Below are 26,604 nucleotides of genomic sequence, written 5' to 3' on the forward strand. Positions count from 1 at the left end.
GAGAGAGAGAGAGAGAGAGAGAGAGAGAGAGAGAGAGAGAGAGAGAGAGAGAGAAACGAGTGCCCTGGGGCCCCTGTAAGTCACCGTATGTGTGTCCTTGTTTCGTGGATAAATTCTTGAGAGTGTGTGCTTGAAGTGCTGGGATGAAGCCCAGGACTCCAGGATGTGAGGAAAGTGCTCAGCCTCTGAGCTGCACACCCAGCCCTGATGAGACCCCAAAGCTTGATCTTAAGAAGCACCTCCTACATGTCACGTGTTCTCTCAGCCAGGTGAGAGAAGGTGGTTCTGGATTGTAATTCTTAACCTCACACTCCAGTTAAAGCTCTCCAGGGTATTGGACAGAAAAACGGGCACAGTGCCTGGTTCCGCCTGGTTGGGTGACCCAGACTTGGGGACGCTGGGGACAGTACACTGTGTCCTTGACTCTTGGCGACCATGATACCACACTGTCCTGCTTTTCCACTGGGCATCGTTTCTCTTCTAACACATCACCACTCTGAGCAACTGAGTCAACACTCATGATATCCAGATCTAGGGTGCTGACCATGAGGGGGGTGCTTTTGTGTTTCGTGGCTGGTTGGTTTTAGGGGACAGGGTCTCACTCTGTATTCAAGGCTCACCTACAACTCACTCTGTTCCCTAGCTAACCTTGAAGGGCTTTTTTCTTTTTTAAGATTGCTGAAGTTACTGGAGTCATTTACCTAGATCGTCAAATGTGGGAAACCCAGTTGCTCTGCTCCTTTTATATTAAGATTTATTTATGTATTTTTTGTATATGGGTTTTGTCTGTATATTTGTCTACACACCAGAAAGGGCATCAGATCCGGTGGAACTACAGTAACAGACAATTGTGCACTGCCATGTCAGTGCTGGGAATTGAACTCGGGTCCTCTGGAAGAACAGCCAGTGTTCTTAACTACTGACTAATCTCTCCAGCCCCCCTACTTAGCTTTTAATACCTCACTTGGTTTGTGGTTCCTTCTACAGACCTTTAAAAGGTGTGATCATTGCAATTAATCATTTATTTCCTGACAATATCCTTTTATTGACTATCTTAAATGGTACATATAAATATATATAAAGTGCCACTTCCTAAATGCTTTACAGAGATTAATTCATTTGCCTTCAAATCCCACGAGCAAGGCACCATTACTGGTCCTATTCTGTGAACGAGGAAACAGGCTGAGGGAGATGGAGTAGCTAGACGAAGGCCATAAGCTTCGTAAGTGATGGAGCTAGAATTGGAGTCAAGTGTACCCCTTACCTGTTACACTGGCTCCATTCTAGACATTTAAACTCTGTTATTATGGGGAAGGCACGTGCATGCCACAGCTTGGAAGTGGGGGCGAGAGGACAACTTTATGGAGTCAGTCTGTTTTTTCATCCTTGTATGTGGTCTTGGGGCTGGAACTCAAGTTTCCTGGCGAGCACTTTCACCTGCTGAGACATCTCACCAGCGCCCTCATTTTTTGTTTGTTTTGTTTTTGTTTGTTTGTTGAGGCAGGGTTTCTCTGTGTGGCTTTGGAGCCTGTCCTGGAACTTGCTCTGTAGACCAGGCTGGTGTTGAACTCACAGAGATCCACACCCAGGGTCTCACTCAGGTCCCTCGTTCTCAGCTGGCCTGCTTATGTCACTGTTACCTGCCTGAGTTCTGGAGACACTGTTCCTGTGTCAACAAATATATGTTTATCTCTGACACCAGAGTCCAGTGGATACTCGGGTTTCTCCCAGAGAGCTCCGATGTGCAGAGCTGACATGTCCCCCCCCCCCCTTTCATCTCCATTTCAGAACATGGAAGCAACACCTTTGCAGGTTCAAGTCTACCAGAATTCTTCTCAGGGTTGCTGCACTTTGAATTCAGTCTCCAAAGTTGCCCTCCATCCAACCCTTCTCTAAAACCAGATTGTTTGAGAATGCAATCAGAACCATTTCCCTGTCTCAAATTTGGACTCAGGTTCTCGCCAGGACTTTCGGGGTTGCTCATAACTTGGTCACTGGGTGACTTAGTTTCATTGAGTCACATGTCCTGCCATGTACACCAATATAGGTTAACTGCCAGCACCTCAAAATTACATGATTTTTCCTCTGCTTGAACTCCATTCCTCCTCCTCCAGCCCCACCGAAATGCCTCTTCACTGGGCTTATTCCAGTCCAGTCACTGAGCCCCACTGCCTTCTTATTCCAGTCCAGTCACTGAGCCCCCACTGCCTTCTTATTCCAGTCCAGTCACTGAGCCCCATTGCCTTCTTATTCCAGTCCAGCCACTGAGCCCCACTGCCTTCTTACAACTCCCTGCCCCAACCTTGCCTGCTCCATGTCCAGTACGGGCATCTATTTGCCCACTTCCTTCTGCCATGACAATCAGCATGTTTTGCTGTGGTTTCTATTCTGTTGCCTACCTCTCCTCTAGAATACAAATGCTTGACAGCTATAATGTGTCTATCTTCCAACCACCATCTCCTAGCCCACAGCCAGCACACCACATACCATCAGATGAGAACACCATCTCCTAACTCACAGCCAACACACCACACACCATCAGATGAGAACACCATCTCCTAACCCACAGCCAACACACAACACACCATCAGATGAGAACACCATGTCCTAGCCCACAGACAACACACCACACGCCATCAGATGCATGCATAAGAAGAATGAAGCAATGGCACACAGGAGTGCAATATTGTGCTATTATTATTGACAAGTCATGGGGCTGGCATTTAAAGCAGGGAGTGAGTGAACTGTATTTTGAGTTGTGGTGCTTATCTCCAGCAGTCCTGTGCTTACTAGGGGCAGGGCAGAGTCCACATTCAGCTACGGGCTCTAATATCGAGCAGGGAGTGCCTCTCGGCTTTTCACCCCCAGCTAAGGGCCATTTCCTCACTCCAGGGCTCAGCCCTCCCGTATCGCTGGTCCAAGATCACTCTGAGCTCAGACAGAGGCAAGATGACCAGGAGTCTCACGCTAAGGGCCCCGGCTATCCCACTGGGTCACTGTAACCTGCTCTGGTTCCTTATCAAAAAGGGGGAGGGGATTGATTTGGAAGGTGGGAAGAAACCAGAGTGACTGGAAGTGTATACTAATAAAGTGTATCTAATATAAGTCACTACTATCTAATAGTATATACTAATAAAGTGTATCTAATATAAGTCACTACTAATAGAAGCGCCTCGGGGCCTTCTAACTTCTCCAGGGAAAAGCCCTCAGAGCCTGAGTTCCCGGCAGTGGGAAGGGAAGAAACCTAGTAGGAAGATCCCTCCCCTGTGTACCAGGCTGCTAGAGGGGACGGCAGCTGCTGGCAGCTAGGGGAGAAGGCTCAGGCTTCAGAAGGTCAAGTCGCTACATCCAGACGCCTCCTTGCTACTAACCATCTAAGGTGCAAATTATTAACCTGCTCAGCTCCACCCCACAGATAAACCCTGCGTGCTGGGGGAGCAGAGGGTGTCAGGAGAGTCCTCTGAGGAAGGTCAGCGCAGGAGACTCCTTTGTCTCAGCCTCTCGGCATTTCTTAGTTACTCCTCGTAGCGAATCTTGACTTGCCTTCCAAATAATATGTAACCTCTGGATAAGGTAGGAATGGCCCAGACTGGGGCGGGGGAGGAGACATTCTAGGGGGTTAGTTAGTAAGAATTCTTTTCACCTGGATGCCCACAAGAGCGCAGTCCAGGTAGTCAAAGAATCATTAATACAGCTCCCAGCACATTGTGTCAAAATATGCAACGCTCGTTTAAACATCTCCAGACAACCCATCACTGTCACTCCCAGGGCCCGGAGAGTCCACCGCCTGCTCAACTTGACATATTTATGAATTTCTAACTGAAGACTGCAAGTAAAGAGAAGCACACAGAGAGAAATGGTGCCTCAGCACAGGACCGGGGATGCAATCGGGATGGTGAACTCCAGTCCCCAAACCTAGGTTTGAATCCTACTCCTGTCTCCCAAGAAACAGCACCTCCGGGAGGCTCCTTCTCTATGATCCCTTAAGAGCATCAACAGAGCCTGGTAAATTACCTGTCACATAGTGACTAGGAAGCATGGGCAGGGTGAGGGATGTCTCCGTGAACTTTGATAACGGAGAAGCGTCTATAAAACCAAGATTAAAACTGGCCCTTAGCCTGCTGACCGTAACTACCTCCTCCCAAGCTCACTGGAGTAAGAGTGCCCTGACTCAAGATGCCCACTTCTAGAACAGACTCCCAAGCATTGAGACCTCACAGTGCAAACACGGTCTTAAGTCTGAGGACTCCACAGGAACGAACATCTAAAAGGGAAGGCAGATGGCCAGAGTGGGGTGGGGGTAGCTCAGCGGCAAAGGACTTGTCTAGAATGAGAAAAACTAAAAAGAATGTAGAAAGAAAAAAAGAAGGAAGGGAGGGAGAGAGGGAGGGAAAGAGGAAGGAGGGAAAAGAAAACAGAAGGACCTTTTTTCTGAAACTATAAAATGTTGTAGAAATAAACTGGAGGGCACTTAAACAAATGGGAAGGCATAGCATGCCCACAGATCGGAAGGTCTAATATGAAGATGGCAACGTGCCTCCAAATGCGCTACAGGCTTGATGTAGCTCTTATGAAGATGCCAGGAGGCTTCTTGGCACAACAGACACTGCTGCAAGAATTCACATGGAAATGTAAGGAACTCAGGATAGTCGCTTGATATCCAAAACAAGGTTTAATTCATATTTATTTGTTTGTTTGTTTGTTTATTAGGGCCTTGTTTGTAGCTCTGGCTGTCCTGGAACTCACTATTTAGACCAGGCTGATTTTTGAATTCTCAGAGATCCTCCTGCCTCCGTCTCAAGGCAATCACCAAGCCTGGCACACTGGCACTTTTTGCTTTCAAAACTCACTACAAAGCTACAGTAGCCAGTGGTCCTGGCATAGAAAATGGTGTATACAAAGACAGGACAGATTAAGGGCCCAGAAAGAAACCCAAGCTTTTATGGACAGTTGGCCTTCTACAAAAGCTGCCTACAGCTCTCTAGTCTGTCCTGTCTCCTCCCTACCTGCATCCCCCTAGCTCTACCCAACTCCCCTAAATTTCCACCCACTGCACCCACAGCAGTATGGAGAGCGGGAACAGGGTCTATTCCCTGAGGTGCAGCAGGAGCCTCCCATCCCCGAGTCACAGAGGGACCTTCAGTGACTCAGCCTGCACCTTGCAGATCTGATGGCTGGCTCCCTGCCAGCTCGCAAGTGGGGCTGCTGGTTAACTTACAGGACACCGAGTTAAATTTTAATTTCAAGTAACCAACAGATGTTTTTTGGTAGACATATTCCCCCAAATTGCATAATTCAGTATCTAAAATTTAAAATTCAACTTGTGGCTTTTGCACACACACATACACACACACACACACACACACACACACACACACACACGTGCGCGCGCGCCCCTGGAATTCTCAGTCCCTAGACTCCATTGAAATCGCTCCATTTCTCAGTTCAGCAGCATCCTTCCCAAGGGTTGCTCTTCCTGCTCCAGCAATGCCCCTTCCCTGAGAGAACATTCAGCACCATTTGAAGTATCATGTGTGCAGTGATGTCATTGCCCCCTTGGTGTCCCAGACACCAGCTGAGAGATGAACTTTTTACCCACTGTCAAATTCTCAATGCTCAGGACAGGGCCTGGCACACAGCCAGCCATATGCCAGTATTTACTGAGCAAATGCAGAAGCACTATGCATGGGTTATCTCGTCTCATCTTGTGAACAACGCAATATCGCCAGCAACTGTGTTTCACAGGCTGAGGATCTGAGACCAGAAAAAGGCAAACAATTCCCCCAGAGCCCCACTGCACATGTAGGAACCAGCCCCCAAAGCCTGCATTCCCCTACTTACTCTCCCCCCACCACCACTCCCCCTCACCCCCAACACACTAGCCAATTGCCTCAGGCCAGAGATCACCTCCAGGTTAGGTCCCCTGTTATTTACAGTATTCTGGCTTAGGTGAAGAAAGGAGTCATGAACACATGTAAATATTTGCACTTGACACCTTAACCCGAGAATTTAGTGACACATCTTGATTTTGCCCACACAGAAGTTCATTCAACAGCGAGCGTTTGAAATAACCACCTAGCTTCCCACAAGTGGAAAAGTCTGCGTGGGTGTCTGCACTCACCTTTATTTCCTCTTGAACAGCAGGATTTCGGAAATTTAAATCAGGTTGCTCTTTCAAAAACTGGTGATAATAACATTGCTTTCGTACGTCGTCAAAGTGCCAACTGGAGTTCCCATACACGCTCAGCTAGCAAACAGGGAAAGAAGGGCATCATTATCTCACTCATCCCTACTCTGCCCTTGTCCACAAAGATCTGACTTTGCCATCCCAGGCCCATGAGGCAATGCATAAATCCTAGGGGTTGTCTTTCCAGGGAGAAGCCCAAACTTTACCCTAATGCTCCACAAAAGTGGTTATGAAGTACTTATCGGGTAGACACCATTCCCAACAACCACAATGCCAGCTAGTGCTCTCAAGCTCAGGACAAGATCAACTTAAGGAACAGCCATTCCTAACATATTTTCTTGAATCTGCTGTTCAGGCTCAAGACTCCTGCATGTGAAGCCGATAATGGAGAAAGAAAGCCTATATTGGCCTTGGGACATGAAGTCAGGGGTTTGTATTGGACACAGTCACTTAAAATTCTCCTGGTCTTCTGGAATAAAAGTCTAGGGACTTCAAGCACTAGGACTCAGATGTGTTTGACAGCATGACTTCTTTCTAGAAGGGATCAGGAACACGATTGCATGTTGAGTTGGAGAGATGGCTCAGAGGTTAACATCACTGGCTACTCTTCCAGAGGTCCTGAGTTCAATTCCCAGCATCCACGTGGTGGCTCACAACCATCTCTAATGAGATCTGGTGCCCTTTTCTGGTGTGCAGGAAGACATGCAGACAGGGCAGTCATACATGATGTTTTATTGATATGTATGTCTGTGCACTGCATGTGTGTCTGGGGCAGGAGCTGTAAGCTGCCATGGTTGTGAGCTGTCCTGGGGTGCTGGGAATTGAACCCAGGTCCTCTGGAAGAGCAGCCAGTGCTCTTGACAATGGAACAATCTCTCCAGCCCCCATTCCGTTGCTGAGTAGTAATGTGTCATATTTATATATAAGCACACACCTATTTGTATGTGCTCACTTTTTAATGTGAGCTGCCGCGTGGGTGCTGGGAACAGAACCTGGGTTCTCTAGAAGAGCAGCCAGTGCTCTAACCACTGAGCAACCTCTCCAGGATGTTAACTTTTTACATTAGAAAGTCAACCTTACCTACAAGTGAAAAACTGATGGAAGGATGGAAAAAGTGATAGAAAAAGAAGCAACTGTCGAGTGCTGTAGTCAAGGGAGAGTTTGGTCTGATGTGTAAGTGGTAAGTTTTAGAAGCAGACTGTAGGGTTGCACTAGATATGACCTCTGTGACCTCACTCTATGTGCAACACAGGAACTAAAATCTAATTCGTAGAATTGGATGGGTAGACATGATGAATTAACAAATGTAGACCCTTAATAGACAGCTTGTACACAATAAGCTTAATAAATGCTCGCTAATGGCCTTTTAACAAGGGGTTAATTTGGAGGTGGGTTGGTTAACACAGTAACACTGTGTGCCAAGGGCTGCACAGTGGCATCATGCACTGAGCTCAGCGGACAGGCAGTTACAGAGCGGGCACATAGTTAGGCACGGAGCCTGCAGACTCTGGGTGTGTGTAGGCTGGAAGTTGGTGCCCCAAGGACCAGCAGAGAAGGTCGGGGTGAGAAGTGGAGAAGCTCTAGTGTGGCACAAAAATCAAGAATAAATGACTTGGAAGAAAGCAAGAGAGACAGAGACCGGAGCGGGAGGACCATGTCTGAGGAGGAGAGAGGCAGCTAGCCTGCTGGACTAGAGTGCCTAGCAAACCTGACTTTCGGGGACAGCACATAGTGAACCAGTAGAGCTAGTCTTCAGGGTCACTGTGAAGACTGGTTCCAAGACCCTGTCATACATCAAAAGAGCAGGTGCTCCAGACTCTTATGTAAAAATAGAGAATTGACATCCAACAACTCTCACACATCGTCTTTTATATTTCATGAGTTTTCTGTATTAATCTTACCACCTAACACAATGTTAAAGTTTAGTTGTAGCTAGACTACTGCATTTTCAGGAAGAATGATCAGCTAACTGTCCATAGCCAGTTCAGTTCCTTTGCAATCTTTCATCAAATATAAAGTTTTTTTATTTGCAGTAGGTTGAATATGAAGATCTAAAACCTAGCCTAGCTGGGCAGTGGTGGTGCACACCTTTAATCCCAGCATTCAAGAGGCAGAGGTGAAGCTGGGCGGTGGTGGCGCACGCCTTTAATCCCAGTACTCGGGAGGCAGAGTTCGAGGCCAGCCTGGTCTACAAGAGCTAGTTCCAGGACAGGCTCCAAAACCACAAAGAAACCCTGTCTCGAAAAACCAAAAAAATAAAAAATAAAAATAAAAAAAAAGAGGCAGAGGTGGGTGGATCTCTGTAAGTTCGAGGTCAACCTGGTCTACAAGAGCTAGTTCCAGGACAAGATCTGGAGCTACAGAGAAACCCTGTCTCAGAAAAAAAAAAAAAAAAAAAAAAGAAAAAAAGAAATGAATAAAAACTGGCCCACACAATATTTTATGCTAAAAATTTATTCACTAATCATCTAAAACTTAGGTTTAGATGCATGTATGGGCTCTGATTTGCTAGACCTGGCCTTCTTGACAGAAAGGACCTCGCCTGTTGCAGAAGGAGCAAGTGGGAAGAAGGATGACTTCTAGGCTCTCTGAGTGACATTTGCTGCTAAGAACGCTAGGGTAGGAAGGAGGCAGCAGGGAGTTGGAAGACAAAGAGACCAAGCTGATCACCTGGACTCAGTTACCCTCCCTTGTGGCTCAGGAGAGGGTGATGACACTAGGAAGTATCCAGAGGCTCAGCACCAAGGTTCAGGAAAGGAGAAAGTGATGACTGTGTTGCTTATGATGCTGTCCAGCATGGAGGTCAAAAAGTCAAAGAGGTGCTGGGCAGGGGTGGCACATGCCTTTAATACCAGCACTTGGGAGGCAGAGGCAGGCATATCTCTGTAAGCTCAAGGCCAGCCTGGTCTATAGAGTGAGTTCCAGGACAGTCAGGGCTGTTCTACAGAGAAACCCTATCTTGAAAAATGAAAGAACGACCACCAAAAAGTCAGAGAGGCAAAGGGTCCTGGAGAATGATAAAAAAAAAAAAAACAGCAGAAAAAAAGACTGTTGTTTTCCTATCTCCATCCAAGAGCCTCAGAACCTGTGCTGGACCAGGAGGGATGTGCAGGCAAAAGGGAAGAAGATGCTGGTGATGAGAGGACCACTGACCAGAACATCAGCTCAACAATGAAGTCAGAAGCTTAACGGCCATTTGGGAAAAGTTTTCTATTTCTAAACTACATCATTTGATGTTTTTCCTTAAAGATACCATAGCTCAGTAAGTCTAGAGCTTCCCAATTTCAGTCTGCTCATTGGTCGTCCTTACCCAGTTGTTGGGAGGGATGGTTACACCATTTTCATGAGTGCAGTTCTGCCAGATGTAGTAATCAGTGTACTTCCCATTCCGGTTCCTACTCAATTGAAACCAAGGATGTTGGTCACTGGTGTGGTTTGGTATGAAATCGATTATTAACTTTAAGCCTAATGAATAAAAACATTTCAAATGTTAGGAACAGATCATGTGGAAAGAAGGACAGTCAAGGGGAAGATGGGTAGGTGTGAACCGGAGGCATGATGCTCTCCCCCTGTGTAAAGCATCCCCACACTTCAAGGGGAAGATGGGTAGGTGTGAACCGGAGGCATGATGGTCTCCTCCTGTGGAGAGCATCCCCCACACTTCAAAGGGAACATGGGTAGGTGTGAACTGGAGGCATGATGCTCTCCACCTGTGGAACATCCCCTACACTTCTCATTGCCCTTTACCTTTGTCATGTATGGCCGCAACCAGATCCTCAAAATCTTTCATTGTTCCAAAAATAGGGTCAATGTCTTGGAAGTCCTCAATGCCATATCTGAAATCTTTCAAAGATGATTTGTAGAAGGAACAGACCCAAATGGTTTTTATGTTTAAAGAGGCGATGTAGTCCAGCTTCTCTTGGATACCTGAGCAAAGAGCCAAGGACATGAGCAAATGCTGCTTTGGTTTTTTTATTTGAAGCATTCAAAAGAAAATAAGGGGGAGCTAACAATGTCTAATGGACAGAAAGGAAGCCTATTTTCTCACAACCTCTGCCTCATAGGAATAGCACAGTGGGCTGGTTTTTTATTTTTTAAAGATTCTTACTATTTTCAATACTCAAAGTTGAATTCATATATCCTTATGAAGAGAGAAAAAGGGATAATGGAGCTGAAACTAGAAAACTAAATAGCTTTAGATTTTTTTCATGATCCATGGCTCCTTTTCATTCTTTTCTTCTACGGCACCTAAAATTGCCTTTTCTTGGTCTCCCTCCGTCCCTCTGTCCTTCTGTTCCTCCCTCCCTCCCTCCCTCTCTCCCTCCCTCCCTCCCTCCCTCCCTCCCTTCCTTCCTTTATGACTAAAGGAGGGTGCCACCACTCTCAAGTTTTCTAAATTTTAGATAGTACACTTAACACCTGTCTAAATACACAGATAGAAATTGGACATGATTACTACTGAGCATGTTTGTGTAAATGGCCCACTTAGAAAAAGTATTTTTAAAAAATTTGTTTTGGGGGAAGGGACTATATAAGATGAAAAAGTTCCTTTTTCTTCTGTTTAAAACTATATAAAGGGCCAGTCAGTGGTGGCACATGTCTTTAATCTCAGCACTCGGGAGGCAGAGGCAGGCAAATTCTGTGAGTTTGAGGCCAGCCTGGTCTACAGAGCTAGTTCCAGGACAGGCACCATAGCTACAAAGAAACCCTGTCTTGAAAAAAACAAACAAAAATATCCTATCATAATGTTACTCAATATGTAATTTAATAACTGTATTTCTATACATAAATTAAAATAAAATTTTAAAAAATAAAACAAAATATGTCTAAAATAAAATTTTTTATATGAAAGGCCAAAATATTTGCAATTCTATTGAATTTGAGTAAAATTCAGACAGTAATCTAGTTCTGTGAATAGTATCAATCTCCTAGCATAACTTTTTACCTTTAATACAAATACTTATTTTAAAATTCTTTAATATCATATATTATGTATTATATATATACACATACATAAATATAGTATGTACACACACTCACATACACACTCATTTGAGAAAGGGTCTCAAGTATACTATCCAGGCTGGCTTCAAACTTACTTATAGCCCAGGATGACCTTAAACTTCTGATTTTCCTGCCTCTGCAACTGGTCACAGACACGCACACAGACACACAGACACACACACAGGCTCAGCACACATGGTGTTGGGATCACGTACAAGCATGAAGCATCATGCCTAGTTTATGCAGCGAGGGAGATCAAATGCAGAGCTAGGCAAGCACTCTCTACCTGAGCTACATAGGTTTGATCTCGATTTTCATCGGGTTTTTTTTTTTTGTTTGTCTTGTTTTGTTTTTGAGACAGGGTGTCTCTGTGTAACAGTCCTAGCTGTCCTGGAACTAGCTCTGTAGACTAAGCTGTCCTTGAACTCACAGAGAGCTACCTGTCTCTGCCTCTTGAGTGCTGGGATTAAATATGTGCACCACCATCGCCCAGCGATTTTCATCTTTATAATCAAGATTGTAGGTGGTTCACAACAGGTGCTGAGCTAGGTGCCAAGGAACTAAGTAACATTTGGTCCAGATAGTTAGGAAGGCACTTGTCCATACCAAAGCAATTTGCTACATGTGGCTACTGAAGTTATAATGCGGCTCATCTGGGTTGCAATGCGCTGGAGGGAACAGAAGGCACAAACCAGATTTTTAAGACATGGTACAAAAAGGAAGAATTTAAAATATGTCAATAATATTTTATGCTGATATACTGAGACAGAAAAGGCATTGGGTTAAACAAAACATAGTATTAAAATCAATTTTACCTTTAAAAATAACAAACCCAAAACCTTGCATGGTGATGCTACAGCAATGTAAAGAGGCAGGCATGGGGTGATGCTGGACTGGATGGAGATGTGCAAGGTGCCTTATGGACTAGGGTGTTAGCCCTGGCCATCTGAGGCAGAGGAGCTGATGAGGAAAGTCCCAGGTGGGGTCTCGCAGGGTAAGTCTGGGTTCCAACACAATAAATGAGTAAATTACTGAGCAAATAGTGAGACCTGTTACGTGGAGAAGAGGGATTGGCAAAAATCTAGCGCCGAGGTAGAAGACAGGTACGTGCCAGTATTTGCCAGGCTTCATGTTCTTCTTCCGGGCAGTCTTTAGAGCGGTGTCTGAGGGCCTGTCCCCTGTTCACTTAGTAGGAAGGCAGGAGTTCATACACAAGAGGGTCTAGGCTTGCAGGGGAGGCCTAGGGAATTTGAGCTGGGATGATTAGCTACTGTGGCTTCTCCTTCATGGTCCTAAACACAGATGTGGGGACTGGAGCCAGTAGTTTTCTCTGTGTCTCCCGTGAGCTTTCCTAAAGTATGTCAGAGGTCACACCTAAGCAAGCAGGAGACCAAAGCACAGACTCACCCGAGCCCTGGCAGAAAACATTCTAGAGATACACTTTGATTACTACTACTGAAACAAGGGTCCCTAAGGAATTAGCATCTCCCTCCCACCCACCCCCTCCCACCCCCCGCAGGGAGGGAAAAAAATAACCCTCTTGCTGGGGGGAAGGAAAAGCTGAAGCCTGGTGCAGCCACAGGGGGAGCTTGTCTCCTGGGGAGGACTTCTAGCTCTGAGCACTTGCTGGAGCACCAGGAAGGATGACGGGTCTGTAGAATGATGAGTCAATCACAGATGGAACCACACCTTTGCCAGTACTGCTTAGCTGACTGGCCTCTTGCCTTCTATTCGAACCTAAGCTTTGCCTCAGGAGCCCTGAACATGGACTTCTTCCTGGTGTGGCCTACTGAATCAATCTCCTTTTTTGCCTTTCTCTATCGCTCTTGAAATGGCCTGTTGGGAGCGGGGACTGCGCTGGGTTTGTTCAGGCTGCCCGGGCCCAGGCTGACTCCAGTACCAGCGGGATCTAAGTGGTTGCAGTACTGCAGGCTGTCTATTTGTGTTGCCTTTACAGTTGGCTGTCACATGTCAGAGTATCAATAGGCAACAGAAACACTTCCATTAAACCAGAAGCAAGCCCAGGGCTGAGTATACAGAAACAGGAGGGGAGAGGCAGGTGTATGCTCCAGCACAAGGAAGGGAGGGAGGGAAAAGAGAGGACAAGAGAGGAAAACTAAGGGATGGAGAGATACTAAGGGACTGGAGGTCCCAGCCCTATACTTGGGAAGGCAGAACAAAACCCCTAAAATCAAACCAGGGTGGTTTCTTCAGAGCAACAGGATCCTTGACCTTGAGGACCAGTACCTACGGGGTAACAGGAAGCAGCTGTTCCCCCAAAGAAAAAGCAGAAATGAACACACAAGAACTGAGTAGAAACTGCATGCTTGTGGGAACTTGGGGACTACTAGGAGAAGCCTAGGAAGGCAGCCAGGAGGTAGGAAGTGTGTCCCTGGGTTTATGCTGTCTTGGGGGCTACGATGCAGCTGGTGCTCACAGGCAGTGCCAAGGAGGCCACAAAGGTCCGCAGTGCCCGTAGAATGATGGAGGTGTAACCCAGAGACTAACGAAGGCAGTGGCTTCGAGCTGCACCTTGGAGGACAGATACACTAGTCTCTGACAGTACTGTTTTAGGAGTGAAGTAGGCTCTGAGCATATGAGGAAAGAGGCAGAGAGGGAGGGAGAGGACAAACTGGAAGGGGTGCTATGAAGTCCAAAAGAAGAAAAAGGCTCTCATTAGTTATTAGGAAAAGTTGGGGGTTTAGAACATGTAGCATTGTAAACAGATTAGGCCATCCCTTCTCACACTCTATCACATCATCTTGCTGTTTTCTTTAAACAAATCATCATTGTTTAAAAAAAACTTTCTTGCTAGTTTGTTTCTTCTTACTGCACCCTGTTTTCATCCATTCTCCCTCCCTCTTTCTCTCTTTCGGTTTTGATTTTTTGGGGAGTGGAGGGAGGAGCCCATTCCGTTCTTGAACTCACGGCAATCTTCCTTCCTCCACCTCCTGAGGTCTGGTATTAGAGGCCAGCAGGATAGCACCCGGCCTTTTCACTGTAGCAACCCTGTTGACTTTACCAACCAATCCAGTTTATACCCACGGTCAGGCAGTTTCAATTTTAATATGGCCGGAAGGAGCACTGAATTATAAGGATACGAACTTACTTATGAAACATTATTAGTTTAACTTTAAAAATGCAAAATTTTGGTTTTATTTTTCCACTGATATGGGTATTGTTCTAGAGAACCCTTTCTTTAGCAGCTAACACATTGTTGGGCCTTCTAGCCTTCTCTTATTTCTCAGAACTGAAACTTGAAGACAGTCCCTCAAGGCGACATCACATTTGTATAACGTGATGTATTTATCAATAAACTCCCAGCCAGATGAGCTATGTCCTATACCAGAAAAGGCAGTCTCAACAGAAACATGTAGCCACAAAGTCAGCGGTTTTAGGAGGATTAACGAGCGAATGAAGATGTGCATCGGCTTAGTGGGCAAGAGATTAAAGCCTTTGGCTCCCAGGCCTTCAGCAAACAGCCTTGCATCTAGGGCAAGGCTTGGCGGCTTCTGAGTGCAGCTTGGATAACCCCAGGGACACCGGTGCCACTTATCCTGAATGTGATTACCGCACAACCCAGCACTAAACGGTTTCAAGGGAACTAGGTATCCGAGTAACAAACTAGCCTCCCCTGGTTGGTTCTGGGCTCCTAACACGCACCTTTCAGGTCTCCATTTCCATCCTTGTCGCTGTCCTTAAAAGATCTCGGGTAGATCTGGTACATGGGACCTGCCTGCCACCAGTCAAGGCATTTTGGAGAGATGGCGATGATGGCTATGGTGGCCCCAATGAGCAGGAACACGGAAACCACGGTGAGCCAGAAGAGAATCTCCCGGGGCACTCGGTAGCGAGCCTGGCCGGAGAACTGGAACAGCACCTCCTTAGGCATCCCCGCATAGGGCCGCAAGGCCTTGGGGTGGGACTCCTCTGGAGCAGGGATACTCACGGTGTTGGGCTGTGAGGTGTCCCTGGAGTCTGGGTCTGGGTCCTGCTCTGAGATGTCTTCATTCTGAACAAACCCATTATTCGTTCGACATCCCTTCATACTCATCTGGATGGAGTCTCTGTTGCTTTTATCCTCATCCATGCCTACCCTGTTACCCCTCTTTCCGGTGCTTTCCAGCAGGGACTCAGGTGAAAAGGCGGCTTGCTGAGTGCTGTGGCTTGGTAAATGAGCTTTGAATGGTTTATAAATAAACCTGGCTGGACTTTGCCCAGCCAAGGAAGAAAGAGCAAAGAGGGTCGGGGGGGGGGGGGGGGGGGAATTATCTTTATACCGGATGGCTGACTCAGCTACAGTAACAATATATGCAGGAGGAGGCAGCTGGGGAGGAGACAGGGTTCCAAGCACTGTAAGATGCTACTTGTGTGAGTACCAACTGCCTACAGCAATACTGTTTACAAAACTACAAAGGTGGAGGCGACCCAGAGAGACGGGCAAACAAAATATGAAAAGGATGTGCAGAATATTATTCAACCTGAAAGGGGGAACTAAGTTTGACATATACTACAGGATGGATGGAACGTGGGGACATTCTGTGAAGGGAAATGACCACATCAGAAGACAAGTGCTGTATGGTTCCACTCACAGAAGGAATCTATAGTCATAGAAGCAGAAAGCAGAACAGTGGTTGGGAGTTTGGGGAGGAATCGTGGGAAGTTGTGGACATGGACAATGGTGGTTGCACAAGGCAGGTGTCCTTTACCTCTGAGACATATTGTAAAAACTGGGCATAGTAGAAAATGTTATTGTCTGATTTACAGTGTTTGAAAAGAACGTCTTCTTTATCTAGGTATAAAAATGATCCTGAATTTTGCAAGGGGAAACTGGCTGCTCTTTTTGGATTTCCTACAGGTCCACACAGAAGTGGTCCCAGAGGCAGGCAACCCTGCCACTTCGTTGTTGAAACTCACTTTATCTCAGCTCAGGCTGACTCCAGACAGCCCACGTGTAGGCTAAGCTCCTATAGTGTGTGCTCAGCTCAGCCTTGGCTCCTTTGATCCCTATGACTTAGCCTTCTGAGCCTTGCAAGTTCAAGTGCATTACTAGAGGCAAACAGGCCTTAGCAGTAACACCAAACAGTTGTTTAATCATTGACACGTATAGGACACATTCCCAAGTCCCTGGAAACTGGCGAGAGGAAGTGCTCGCTCCAGGCTTCCTAAGCCTCAAGGAATGAGATTATCAGCTGCACTTGGAGGGCTCCTCTGATTAGATAGGAAACACTTTTTACATTTATTTTTAAATTCTATTCTTACTGTGTATATATTGTGGGGGTGGGGGGATGTCCCCACAAGGAAATCAGAGGACAAAGCTGAGATGTCTTCTTCCACCTTTACCAGAGTTCTGAGAAACTTGATAGTAGCTATTTTTTTTTCACTACTGTCTCCACTGTCTGTTTTCTCTTAAATGAGGGAAACTGCTTGGGTGCCTAACATCACAGGGTTTTCTGACGATGCAGAGTAATGAACTATTAAATTCTAACATTTTTGTTTTCTGAGCAGGGCTTCACTGAGTAACAGCCCTGGCTGTCCTGGAACTCACTCTGTAGACCAGGTTGGCCTCGAACTCAGAGATCCTCCTGTCTCTGCCTCCCGAGAGCTTGAATTAAAGGTATATGCCACCACCACCTGGCTAAACATATTCTTTAAATGCCAAATACCTTCTCATAAGCTACATCTAATAAACGGTGTTTCTCATTGTTCTGTGCTGTTGTCTGTTTTGAGTAGCTGGCTTGGAAGTCACTATGAAGGCCAGGCTGGCCTTGAACTCAGAGGTGGCCAATGATATATGAGTTTAATATTTGTTTTGATACTGCTTTGTCAAATACATAATGACCATTTTCAATACAATGTTTTCTTAGAAGAAAGGTTTATTATTTGAGCCCACTCCCCCCCCCCCCCGTGTGTGTACACCTGCAAGCACAGGGCCACAGGAAGACATCGGGTGGCCTGCGCTATGACTCTCTATTCCTTTGAAGGTCTCACTAAACCTGGGAGTTATGCTGGTGACCAGTGTCTAAGCAATCTGCCTCTGCCTTGCTGTGGCGCCCAGATCACTGGCACATTTAACTTACAAGGGTGCTGGGTTAAGAGCTGGGGCCCTCATGCTTGCTCAGCATCCTGACCCAATGAATCATCTCTCCAGGTCCTTGACCCGGTATGAAAGGTTCATCTGTGCCGACTAGTTTCAGAGCAACTTGACAAAAACTAGAGTTATTTGGAAAGAGGGAACATTAACCAAGAAAATGCCCGCATCGTATTGGCCTGCAGTGCATTTTCTTGATTGATGTGGGAGGGCCCAGCCCATTGTGGGTAGTGCCATCCCTAGGCTTGTGGTCCTAGAAGCTGTATGAAAGCAAGTTGAGCAAGCCACGAGGAGGAAGCGAGTCAGTAAGCGGCATTTCTCCATGGCCTGTGCATCAGCTTCTGCCTCTAGGTTCCCGATCAGTTCTTCTGAGTTCCTGCTCAGACTTTCTCAGCAACAGCGCGTGCCCTGAGAGTCATGAGCTGGAATAGACCCTTTCCTCCCAGCTTGTTTGTGGGCAGTGTTTTATCACAGCAATGGAAACTCTAAGATTGGAGTTTGGAGCCACTGCATTTGAGCTCTGAGGTAGCAGCACACACATCACTGCAGGAGACCTTGGCAAAGACTGTAAACCTTAGGGCAAGACAAGAGACACAAGGAACCAAAGCCCAGTATCTTCAGAAAGCAATTCTTGAAATTCAATTACTATTGGGGGACAGGTGGGACTGTGAAGAAATATGATTCTTATCCTTCTGCCTCTGCTTCACAAGTAGGGCTGCAGGCAGGCTTCTCCACACCCAGCTTAAAATAATGTAAATGATGGGAAGTTGTTAAGGGTACCTCAGTGTAGAATCACGAACATAGAAAACTTGTCAACAGCACTTGCTTCCCTGTTCACCCTCTCTGCACTGTGACTGATATAACAGCCACAGCCCTTGAAATTGCAGAATGGGTGCTTTTAACAATAAAGTCAGTCATGAACACAATGCTGACCCTTCACCCAAAGGTCAAACACATGCTGGAAGAGTTTATGTATATGTACATTTCATGTAATCTCATACCATCAGTTTAAACATTCAATGTCAGCAGAAAACTTTCAATCATTCAAATGGACATTTCACACAAAATGGCTCATTACATCAAAGAATAAAGTAGCATTTTTCAATCACAATAATAATTATTTCAAAAAATAGTTCTTCAGACAAGGGTACAGTGTAATTTGGCAAATGAAGTCTTCAATAATCTGGCAACGTGTGACAAGAGCTGTGACATTTTTCAGGGTAACTGAGGTTAGTCCTACTATATTCTCAAAGAGAAACCACACAAAAGTAAAGTTGAGGCCAAGAGGTAAAAAATAGAAACATGATTAAATGATACATATATATGTACATATGTAAATGTATACAAAGAAGTATAAAAAGAGCTTAAAGTGTAGAAAGGCAACATTTAAAGCAGAAACAAAAAGATTATTTAATAAGTAATGTTGGACCATTGGCTATTTGGAAAAAATAATGAAGCTATATAGCTTACCTTATTCATTAGACTACAATAAGTTCTATGTACATCAACTTTAAAAGTAAAAATATAAAATTTATGCATTTAAAAAAATATAAAAAATAATCTCAGAGTTGAACAGCTTTCCTAAATACAATGCAAAATGCAAATCCTGGAGCCAATAAAGGGAAAAACCCGAGTCAGTTTAGTTTCTACAGAAGTAAGACAGAAACGAAACAGTACACACACCTAAAGGAGAGCATCTACTTTAACACCTCTGACATGTGACGCTCCGGAGTGTAGACGTCGTCTGCTTTACAAATTAACACAGCATGTTAAAAAAAGGAACAGAGGCAATAGGCAGACAGTACAGGGGGATAAATTACAAATGGCTAAAAATTTCACTCAAGACTTATAGCTGGAAACTCAAGTTAAAAGGTTACATCACTGACATGCTGTAGAGAGCCGTCAGTAACAATGCACAAGAACCAGAGCCCAATCCCCAGTATTCACATTTTAATATCCCCGCCCCCGCTTTGTGAGTATGGATGATTTGCATGCAAGTCTGCACCATGTGCATCTCTGGTACCCATGGAGGCCAGGAGGGCATCAGATCCCCTGGGACTAGAGTTACAGATGATTGTAAATCACCATATGGGTGCTGGAAATCAAACCCTGGACTGCTGGATGAGCAAACAGCCGATGCTCTTAACCACCATCTTGCTGTCCCTAAAATAATTTTACAATTACTTTGTGTGTTGGGTATGTGTATATATATATGTATGTGTGTGTACCACAGAATACACTTAGAGCTCAGCGGACAACATATGAGAATCAGGTCTCTTCCTGCCACGATGTGGGTCCCAGGGATCCAATATAGGTCATCGGAATTGGCGACAAGCAACTTTACATGTGATCCATATTGTTGACCCTAAAAATTCCAATATACAAATAGCATACACATAAAAACAGGCGTTACATTTACATCTACAGCCTTAGTTTCCCTTTGTCTTTCTTGCTATTTTTTAGCCTGTAACTGAAGTCAATCTTGAGTATTTGGGAAGGAATCTCTTTTTGAAAATGTTTATTTAGCCAACTGGTCAGCATTTGGATGGTAGGCTTATGATTTTTGGTTACCCCTTCCATTCTGAAACATGAAAAGCAGCTAATTCTACCCAATTCTAATTCTTCTATTCGTAAAAAACTATATGGGCACACAAAAACCAGCTAAGGGCACCACTGTAGCGTTGTCAATGAATATAATTCAACATGCACAACCAGGTGGGTTAAATATGCAGAAATAAGTTCACCACACCGAGCTCTGTTCTTCCGTTTAACTGAAGCACCAAGAGATCTGCAACTTCCAGGAAACCTTCCCAAGGTTTTTCTAAAAGACCTGTCCACCCTCACAAAGGCTGCTCACAGTCCCTGGAAAAAGCGACAATAACCTTGACACAGCTTTGCGCTCAGAAGCCAATGTGCTTTTCATCCTGCCAAACTTTCTTGCACTTCTGATCCTGAGTGAGCATTCCATTGCTCAGAAAGGGATGTTTATGCTGTGGGCACAACTGTTCATCATTCCACAACTATAAAACACAGACTAACAGACAGTCATGACAAACAGTATAAGAGTGTAGGTGTGTTCAGTGGAAGAGCACTTGTCTACCAGGTTTGAACCCTGACACATTTACTCTAAAGACAGTATAAGAGAAAGGCTGCAAGCCAGACAGTGGTGGTACACGCCTCTAATTTCAACACTTGGGAGGCAGGTGGATCTCTGAGTTCGAGGCCAGTCTGGTCTACAGAGCTAGTTCCAGGACAGGCTCCAAAGCTGCAGAGAAATCCTGTCGAGAAAAAGCAGAGAAAAAGAGGGGGGCGGGGAATGGAGAGAGGGAGGGAGAGGGAGAGGGAGAGAGAGAGGTTGCCCAGGTAATGATTGTGTCAATTAACCACTTCAGGCCATTTGCAGGTGTATCTACCAGAAATTTGCCAAACAAGCAAATTTCTATTTCTTGTATCCCTCAATACAGGTCTTGGAAGTAGCCTGTATTAAATAGAAAAGGATATGAAATAAAGATTTGTATCCATGTATAAACCTCTTGCTCTCATATTAAATATAAACACTATCTCTTCTCGAGAGATCTAAGAAAGATTAAAAACTAGCCGTAAGATGTTTCCACAGCACAGAAGTCCAGTAACTCCTGGTTTGAATGGCGCATAGGGTGGACAGGTGAGGGAAGGAAATGGTAAGATTAAAGCTTTTACCACAATAGTCCCTGGAATAAAACCACACATGCTACCAAGAAGCCACATACATTTATTGCATGAACATGGAAAAGCAAGGTTTTAAAAGGCAAGGTGGGATCTCTTCTCTGCCTTCTGATGGGCTAGACGATTAAACCTCAAAGTAGAACAGATATTGTAACGATGTACTCCTGGACTCACTTTTTCTTTCAAGGTTATGGAAACAAAACAAAACTTTTTGTTCTTCTTTGTACTTCTGGGCTCTTGGTAGGTCGATCAGCCACTGCTTTGTCACCAGAGTTCTCAGCTGGGTTTACAAATGGATGTGTCCAAGACTGCCATCTGGTGGAAATGATAGACATTGAGACCATTTGCTTCTAAGTGGCTAACAGCTAAGCCCTATTTTGGGGGTAGAGGGACAGTTCATTCATAACAGCACTAAGAAATATGAAATAAGGAACTAATTTAGAAGAGCAGACCATATAAAGAAAACCCAAACTGTAGTTGGGTTTTATAAACACTTCTGTAATTAGAAAGCGTAGCATCTTCCTGAAATGGACCTAATCCCTGCTCAAAATATTACCTGCCAGCAATGTAATCTATACATTTTTAAACACAGCCAACAGTGAAATACTGCCCACATTATCCAAAGCTCATCCTGAGGAGTAAACACATTTAACTTTTGTTGTTGTTTAAAGTAGAACGAGGGGCACAGATAATCAAATATATTATAAAGCTGATATTCAAGATGACAAGATACTGCTACCAGTGACGTGGAATGTCCATACAATACAAGCAAATGCAACAGTGAGTAAAAAGAATGGGAAAGGCTGGCTTCTGCAAGAGATGGAACCATGGGGCAATGGAGAGTTAGAGGAAGATGCTGTGTTAGATTTTGATCCTTAAGTTCCAGTTGTATTAAACGTTTGTACCTGTATTTACTAAAAAGAACAAAGTCATAAAGGAAAAATTGCATTTACTTACTCATAATATGAATACATTGTCAGTGAATGCAATTGAAGGTTGGTAAAACTGTTGAAGAAAATGATAATATTCTAAAACTTTTGAATGTACACGACTCCGTACAGTTCATCAAATTTAGCATGTAAGATCTTAACTGCTATATAAACTATCTTAAAAACTTCAAAGTGAACGCAAAGAAACCTCACCAAATTTGAGTTAACAATGGACCCTCAAGGAAAGATATTCTGATGAGTAAGAACTCTACAGTACTGTTCACATCTGAGCCTCGCAGCCCTCTGTGGTCCATCTCCCACTATAGCTGAGAGCACTTACTCTGCCAGAGGGAAAGCTGCCCCAGTAGAGGGAAAACCACAGCAGGATCTGAGACACAGGGCGGCTGTGGCGACACTGTGCTTACTTTAGGAGTTCAGTTATTCTTGCACTAACAAACCACAAACAGCATTAGAGGGAGGTGGAGGAAATAACTCATGAATATGTAAGACTAATAGTTAATTTGTTAAAGAAAAATTAACAGAATATACAAGCAAACTTTAATAAAAGATATACCTAAACAAATGAGATTAAAAGTTCACATACTATAACAAAATAATTGGGAATTAAGCCAGAAAAATACATTACGATAGTTACCCACCAAACTGGAAAAGTGCAAAATGAGAAAGTGGAAAAAAAGATGGGCATTGTTGTAAACTACAGGTATAAAACTGACACCATCATAAAACAATTCAGAACCATTTAACTGATTGTTTCTATATTTTGTTTTCATTTAAAAACTCATTTTTAAAAAAATCCTAGTACATGACCAGAACATGAACTCTAAATGAATGGGGAATCTCCACCCCACAGAAACTTGGCGCCAACAATCTATAACTCCTATTGACGAGCTTCCCAAGGATTTGCTGATGCTCGACTAAAACAGACACCTGACATTTCAATTGAATATAAGTTTATACTTCCTTGAGAATAAAACCATGTAACAGCAACTTGCGCTTTAATAAAAGGGAAATGAGCTTGGACTGAAAAAGAATTACAGAAAGCGACACTTACTTTATAACTGCTACACAAATTTCACGGGTGTTAAGGTTTTGATGTCTTTTCTGTAAGGGAAAACTTACAGGCTCACCTTCCCCAATGCCTATCAGGGAGTCACTGATCTAGCTGTAATTCCTAAACACTGGAGGCTGACCCACGGGTGAAGGTACACAGAAAAGACCCGTCTTAAAAAAAGTAGCTAGTCTTGTAGAAGAGTTCATCCGCACAACTTGTGTACTTAGCCCACATGACACACCCGCAGGCTGTCAACGCTAAGACTGCACACATTCTTTTGAGGTGTATCATAAGGAAAAACGACGATCCGACTTCAGAACAAGGCTTTACTAAAATTCATTACACACTACTGTAAGACTTAAGCTTTCACTTACAGCTAAACCAGGGTGGTCCTCTGGAAATAATTTCAAACACCATTTGAATGTAACAAATGCAGTTCAACAGGACACAGTCCTTAGTCACGAACTAAACTAGTAACAAGCCTGACCAAGTGGGCAGAACACCACTAATCATTACGGCTTTGCCAATGACAGCAAAATTCAGATATTATAGAATAAAGCAACTTGTAATCAATTTAAGGTTTTAAAAAAGACATCATTTAATAATATATTTCTCTCATGGGGCTACTCTTCCTTGGTAACATCGGCCTTAAATTAGGGAAGTCTAGAGATAGTCACTTCAAAGGAACTGATACGTTGGGATTAAGGTGGACCTGAAAGACACTTTACCTGAAGACAATTAAGGAGTGGGAATTCAGTATCTTAAATGGGATAGTTTTTAAAATATAAGAATAAAAGGTCAAAATCAAAACGATATTAAATATCTTAACTTTGACTAACAATTAAGACTAAATTTTCCTTTTGCCCAAGCTGTAACACGGCCTGACATGGTAAAGAAGGGAGCCCTGGGGTGGACGAGATTGAATGAGCAACACAGCACTCTACTGTTCATAAGTACACACACAGGGGCTGGCAAGACAGCTCAGCGGGTAAAGAAGCCTGTTATCAAGAATGACATGAGTTTGATCCCTGGGACCCACACGGTAAAAGGAGAGAACTCAGTCCTGCATGTTGTCCTAATTTCTATGTGTACTTTGGGGCATACATGCCTACATACATGGACACACAAATGACATATATACACAGCAGGCAGCTCAACATGTACCCCTGGCAACTGGGAGGCTGAGAAAGAACTTTCCTGAATTTGAGGACAGTCTGGACTAAAGGACTGAGTTCTAGACCCACAAAATAAAATATCCCTCAACAACAAAAACAACCAATTAAAAACGTAAGAAAACATTAGAGATTATATATGAGATGATTTCATAGAAACCATAGGGAAAATGTTAAATAACAAGAGGCCCCATGTGCTACTAAAGTAACAAGTGATGAAAAACAAAGATGAGAGTTTGAACTCACCAAACAAAGACTAGAAACTAAAAAAGACAGACTTCAGAGAAGGAACTCAGAAGGTCTATACACATTTTCACATGCAATGAGAAATCTGAATTGTATGAGGTACTGCACAGCCTGCCTCACTGACGAAACTCAAGGTACACAGTATGGAGTATCAATGAGGATAGAATGGGACGGATTGGAAACACCAACTTGGAAATATGAATCCTTAATGACCCAATCATTAAGTCACCTTATTTCTAGAATAAGCAGTATTACCACATGCCCAGAGCACATGCAGGATGCCTGGTGCAGTACAATCTGGGATTTGCAAATAACCAATACTTGAACAGTACAGTCACAAAACTGAATACTATGCTTGTTAACAACTCTTTCTCAAAGAGGGGGATATAGAAGAAACTTAACAGGTTAAGTTTAAACCTGAGGCTAGGAAACACAATTTCCTCTTCATAACACACCCAAAACAAAACATGGTGGGTGGATCTGTAGGGAAGGGACGGTTTTGTGCTTGAGACAGGGTTTCTCAACTATGTAGCTCAAGCTCTCTTCAAACCTGTAATCCTTTTTGCCTCCTACTCCTCAACACCAGTGTGCGCTGCCAAGCCAAGCAGTGACAGCAACGATGATCTCTTTTAAGAACACCACTTTTACACATAGTGATGGCACACACCTGAAATCCCAGCACTCAAAGAGTGAAGGAGTCAGAAGCAGGTGGATCTCTCCAAGTTCAAGGCCAGCCTGGTGGTCTACATAGTGAGTTCCAGGACAGTCAGAGCTACACAGAGTAACCCTGTCTCGGGAGGAGGAAGGGACCAAACCAAACCAAACCAAACAAAGAAAAAAACGAACAAAAAAAAAACCTGAATGAAGCCCACTTTTCTTTTCCACCTTCCATGTACAATCCCATCACCACTAAGCACCAAGGCAAGTGCTTTTTCCAGGTGTCCTTTCTTATAAATCATTTAGTTTCATCTGCCAAAATCCTCAGGACAACCGACCTCCTAATTTCCATCTTCTCAAAGTTAGTCTTATTCACCTCTAATTTACCTTTCAAGAGATGGACCTCTGAGTTTGAGGCCAGCCAGAGCTTTGTGAGACCAAACAGGAAAAGACAGAAGCACTCTGGGGTTGAGAACAAGAAGCCATGGAGCACACATTAAGGAGAGCTTAAGCTTTACTTCTAGAGCACACTGACATAAATCACCAAAAAGGAACAAAAACAGACCCCTTGGGGGCTAGGAAGCATGAGTCTTTCCTGTCATGCTGAAGACCTTGGGTTCGATTCCCAGCTGAACAAAAGCAAATAAACGAACCAAAACCGATTACCTAGTCTTTTCTTTTGGATTCAAAGAAAGAATATTTCTAAGTATTAATCTAAAGTTAAATATGGAGGGTGGGGAGACAAGCACGGAAGTCAAATCGCTTAAATTCTAGTGTTAATGACCACTACATCTGGCCACCTCTTAAATACAATAGATTTCGGTACACCTAGGGATTCCTCAGCTTATGTAAAAATTACAATGTAATTTTCACTGAACACTATTTGGCTGCCTTCAGTAAATTTAGGGGATCCTAAATCTGAGGCCATTCTAGCTATATATTTATCTATCAAGACCACCTCGAAACAAAAGTAACTTCTCTCCTTAAGCGTACATCGTCTTTAAAATCCTGTGTAAAATAAAGTGATTAGCACTGGTTCTAAGGGACTATTATTTGAGCTGTGCACTGAACTAGCCACCTTTCATGGGGGAAAAAAACCCAAAACCACACTGCTAATGTCAAAGAATGACTGACAGGCTGTGATTATCCAGGAGACATTTTCTCTACAGTAAACGAATCGAGCGTGTTGCTCTAGGAGAACAACTGACAGTATTTGTTGCCAATGATAAAATGTCACCTTTCAAAAGAAAATTAAAATACTGAAAACTCTTTCCAACACCATGAGCTTGATAGCTTCTCAATACTTCCAAGATTAAAAAAAAATCAATCATATTAGCAAATAAATTTAACTACTGCATAATAAAAATGTCAGCATTCAAAAAATTATGCAATTCAGTATTTTCTAAATGGCCAACATGCACAGATAGAAATCTGACCTCACACTGACAACACACAGAGTCTTCTCAGAAAGGCTTCCACCTCCACAGTCTCTTTCCTAGCTAGTACCCGTGTACTGCCAGGCTTCTACAGACAGCAGAATG

At 44.0% G+C, this 26,604-nt stretch overlaps 2 protein-coding genes across 5 annotated transcripts in view; both read right to left on the reverse strand.

The window, feature by feature from the left end:
- The window catches only part of Slc3a1 (solute carrier family 3 member 1), a 34,547-nt gene extending 19,136 nt beyond the window's left edge, over positions 1 to 15,411 (reverse strand). The window contains exons 1-4 of the mRNA XM_050146071.1: positions 14,855 to 15,411; positions 9,935 to 10,114; positions 9,498 to 9,652; positions 6,122 to 6,247 (exon numbers count right to left, since the gene is read on the reverse strand). Of these exons, the coding sequence (XP_050002028.1) occupies positions 6,122 to 6,247; positions 9,498 to 9,652; positions 9,935 to 10,114; positions 14,855 to 15,281 (888 nt within the window). The 5' untranslated portion in view covers positions 15,282 to 15,411. The remainder of the gene's footprint in view (positions 1 to 6,121; positions 6,248 to 9,497; positions 9,653 to 9,934; positions 10,115 to 14,854) is intronic.
- Positions 15,412 to 21,013: 5,602 nt separating this feature from the next.
- Positions 21,014 to 26,604, reverse strand: part of Ppm1b (protein phosphatase, Mg2+/Mn2+ dependent 1B) — a 76,107-nt gene continuing 70,516 nt past the window's right edge. For 2 of the 4 annotated variants that reach the window (XM_050145976.1, XM_050145979.1), the window contains one exon: positions 21,014 to 21,302. In XM_050145976.1, the coding sequence (XP_050001933.1) occupies positions 21,176 to 21,302 (127 nt within the window). In that variant the 3' untranslated portion in view covers positions 21,014 to 21,175. The other 2 variants (XM_050145977.1, XM_050145978.1) reach the window with 2 other exon arrangements.

Source organism: Alexandromys fortis, unplaced genomic scaffold, assembly GCF_014885135.2.
Source record: "Alexandromys fortis isolate MF-2015 unplaced genomic scaffold, M_Fortis_MF-2015_v1.1 scaffold_42, whole genome shotgun sequence".
Taxonomy (NCBI): Eukaryota; Metazoa; Chordata; class Mammalia; order Rodentia; family Cricetidae; genus Alexandromys; species Alexandromys fortis.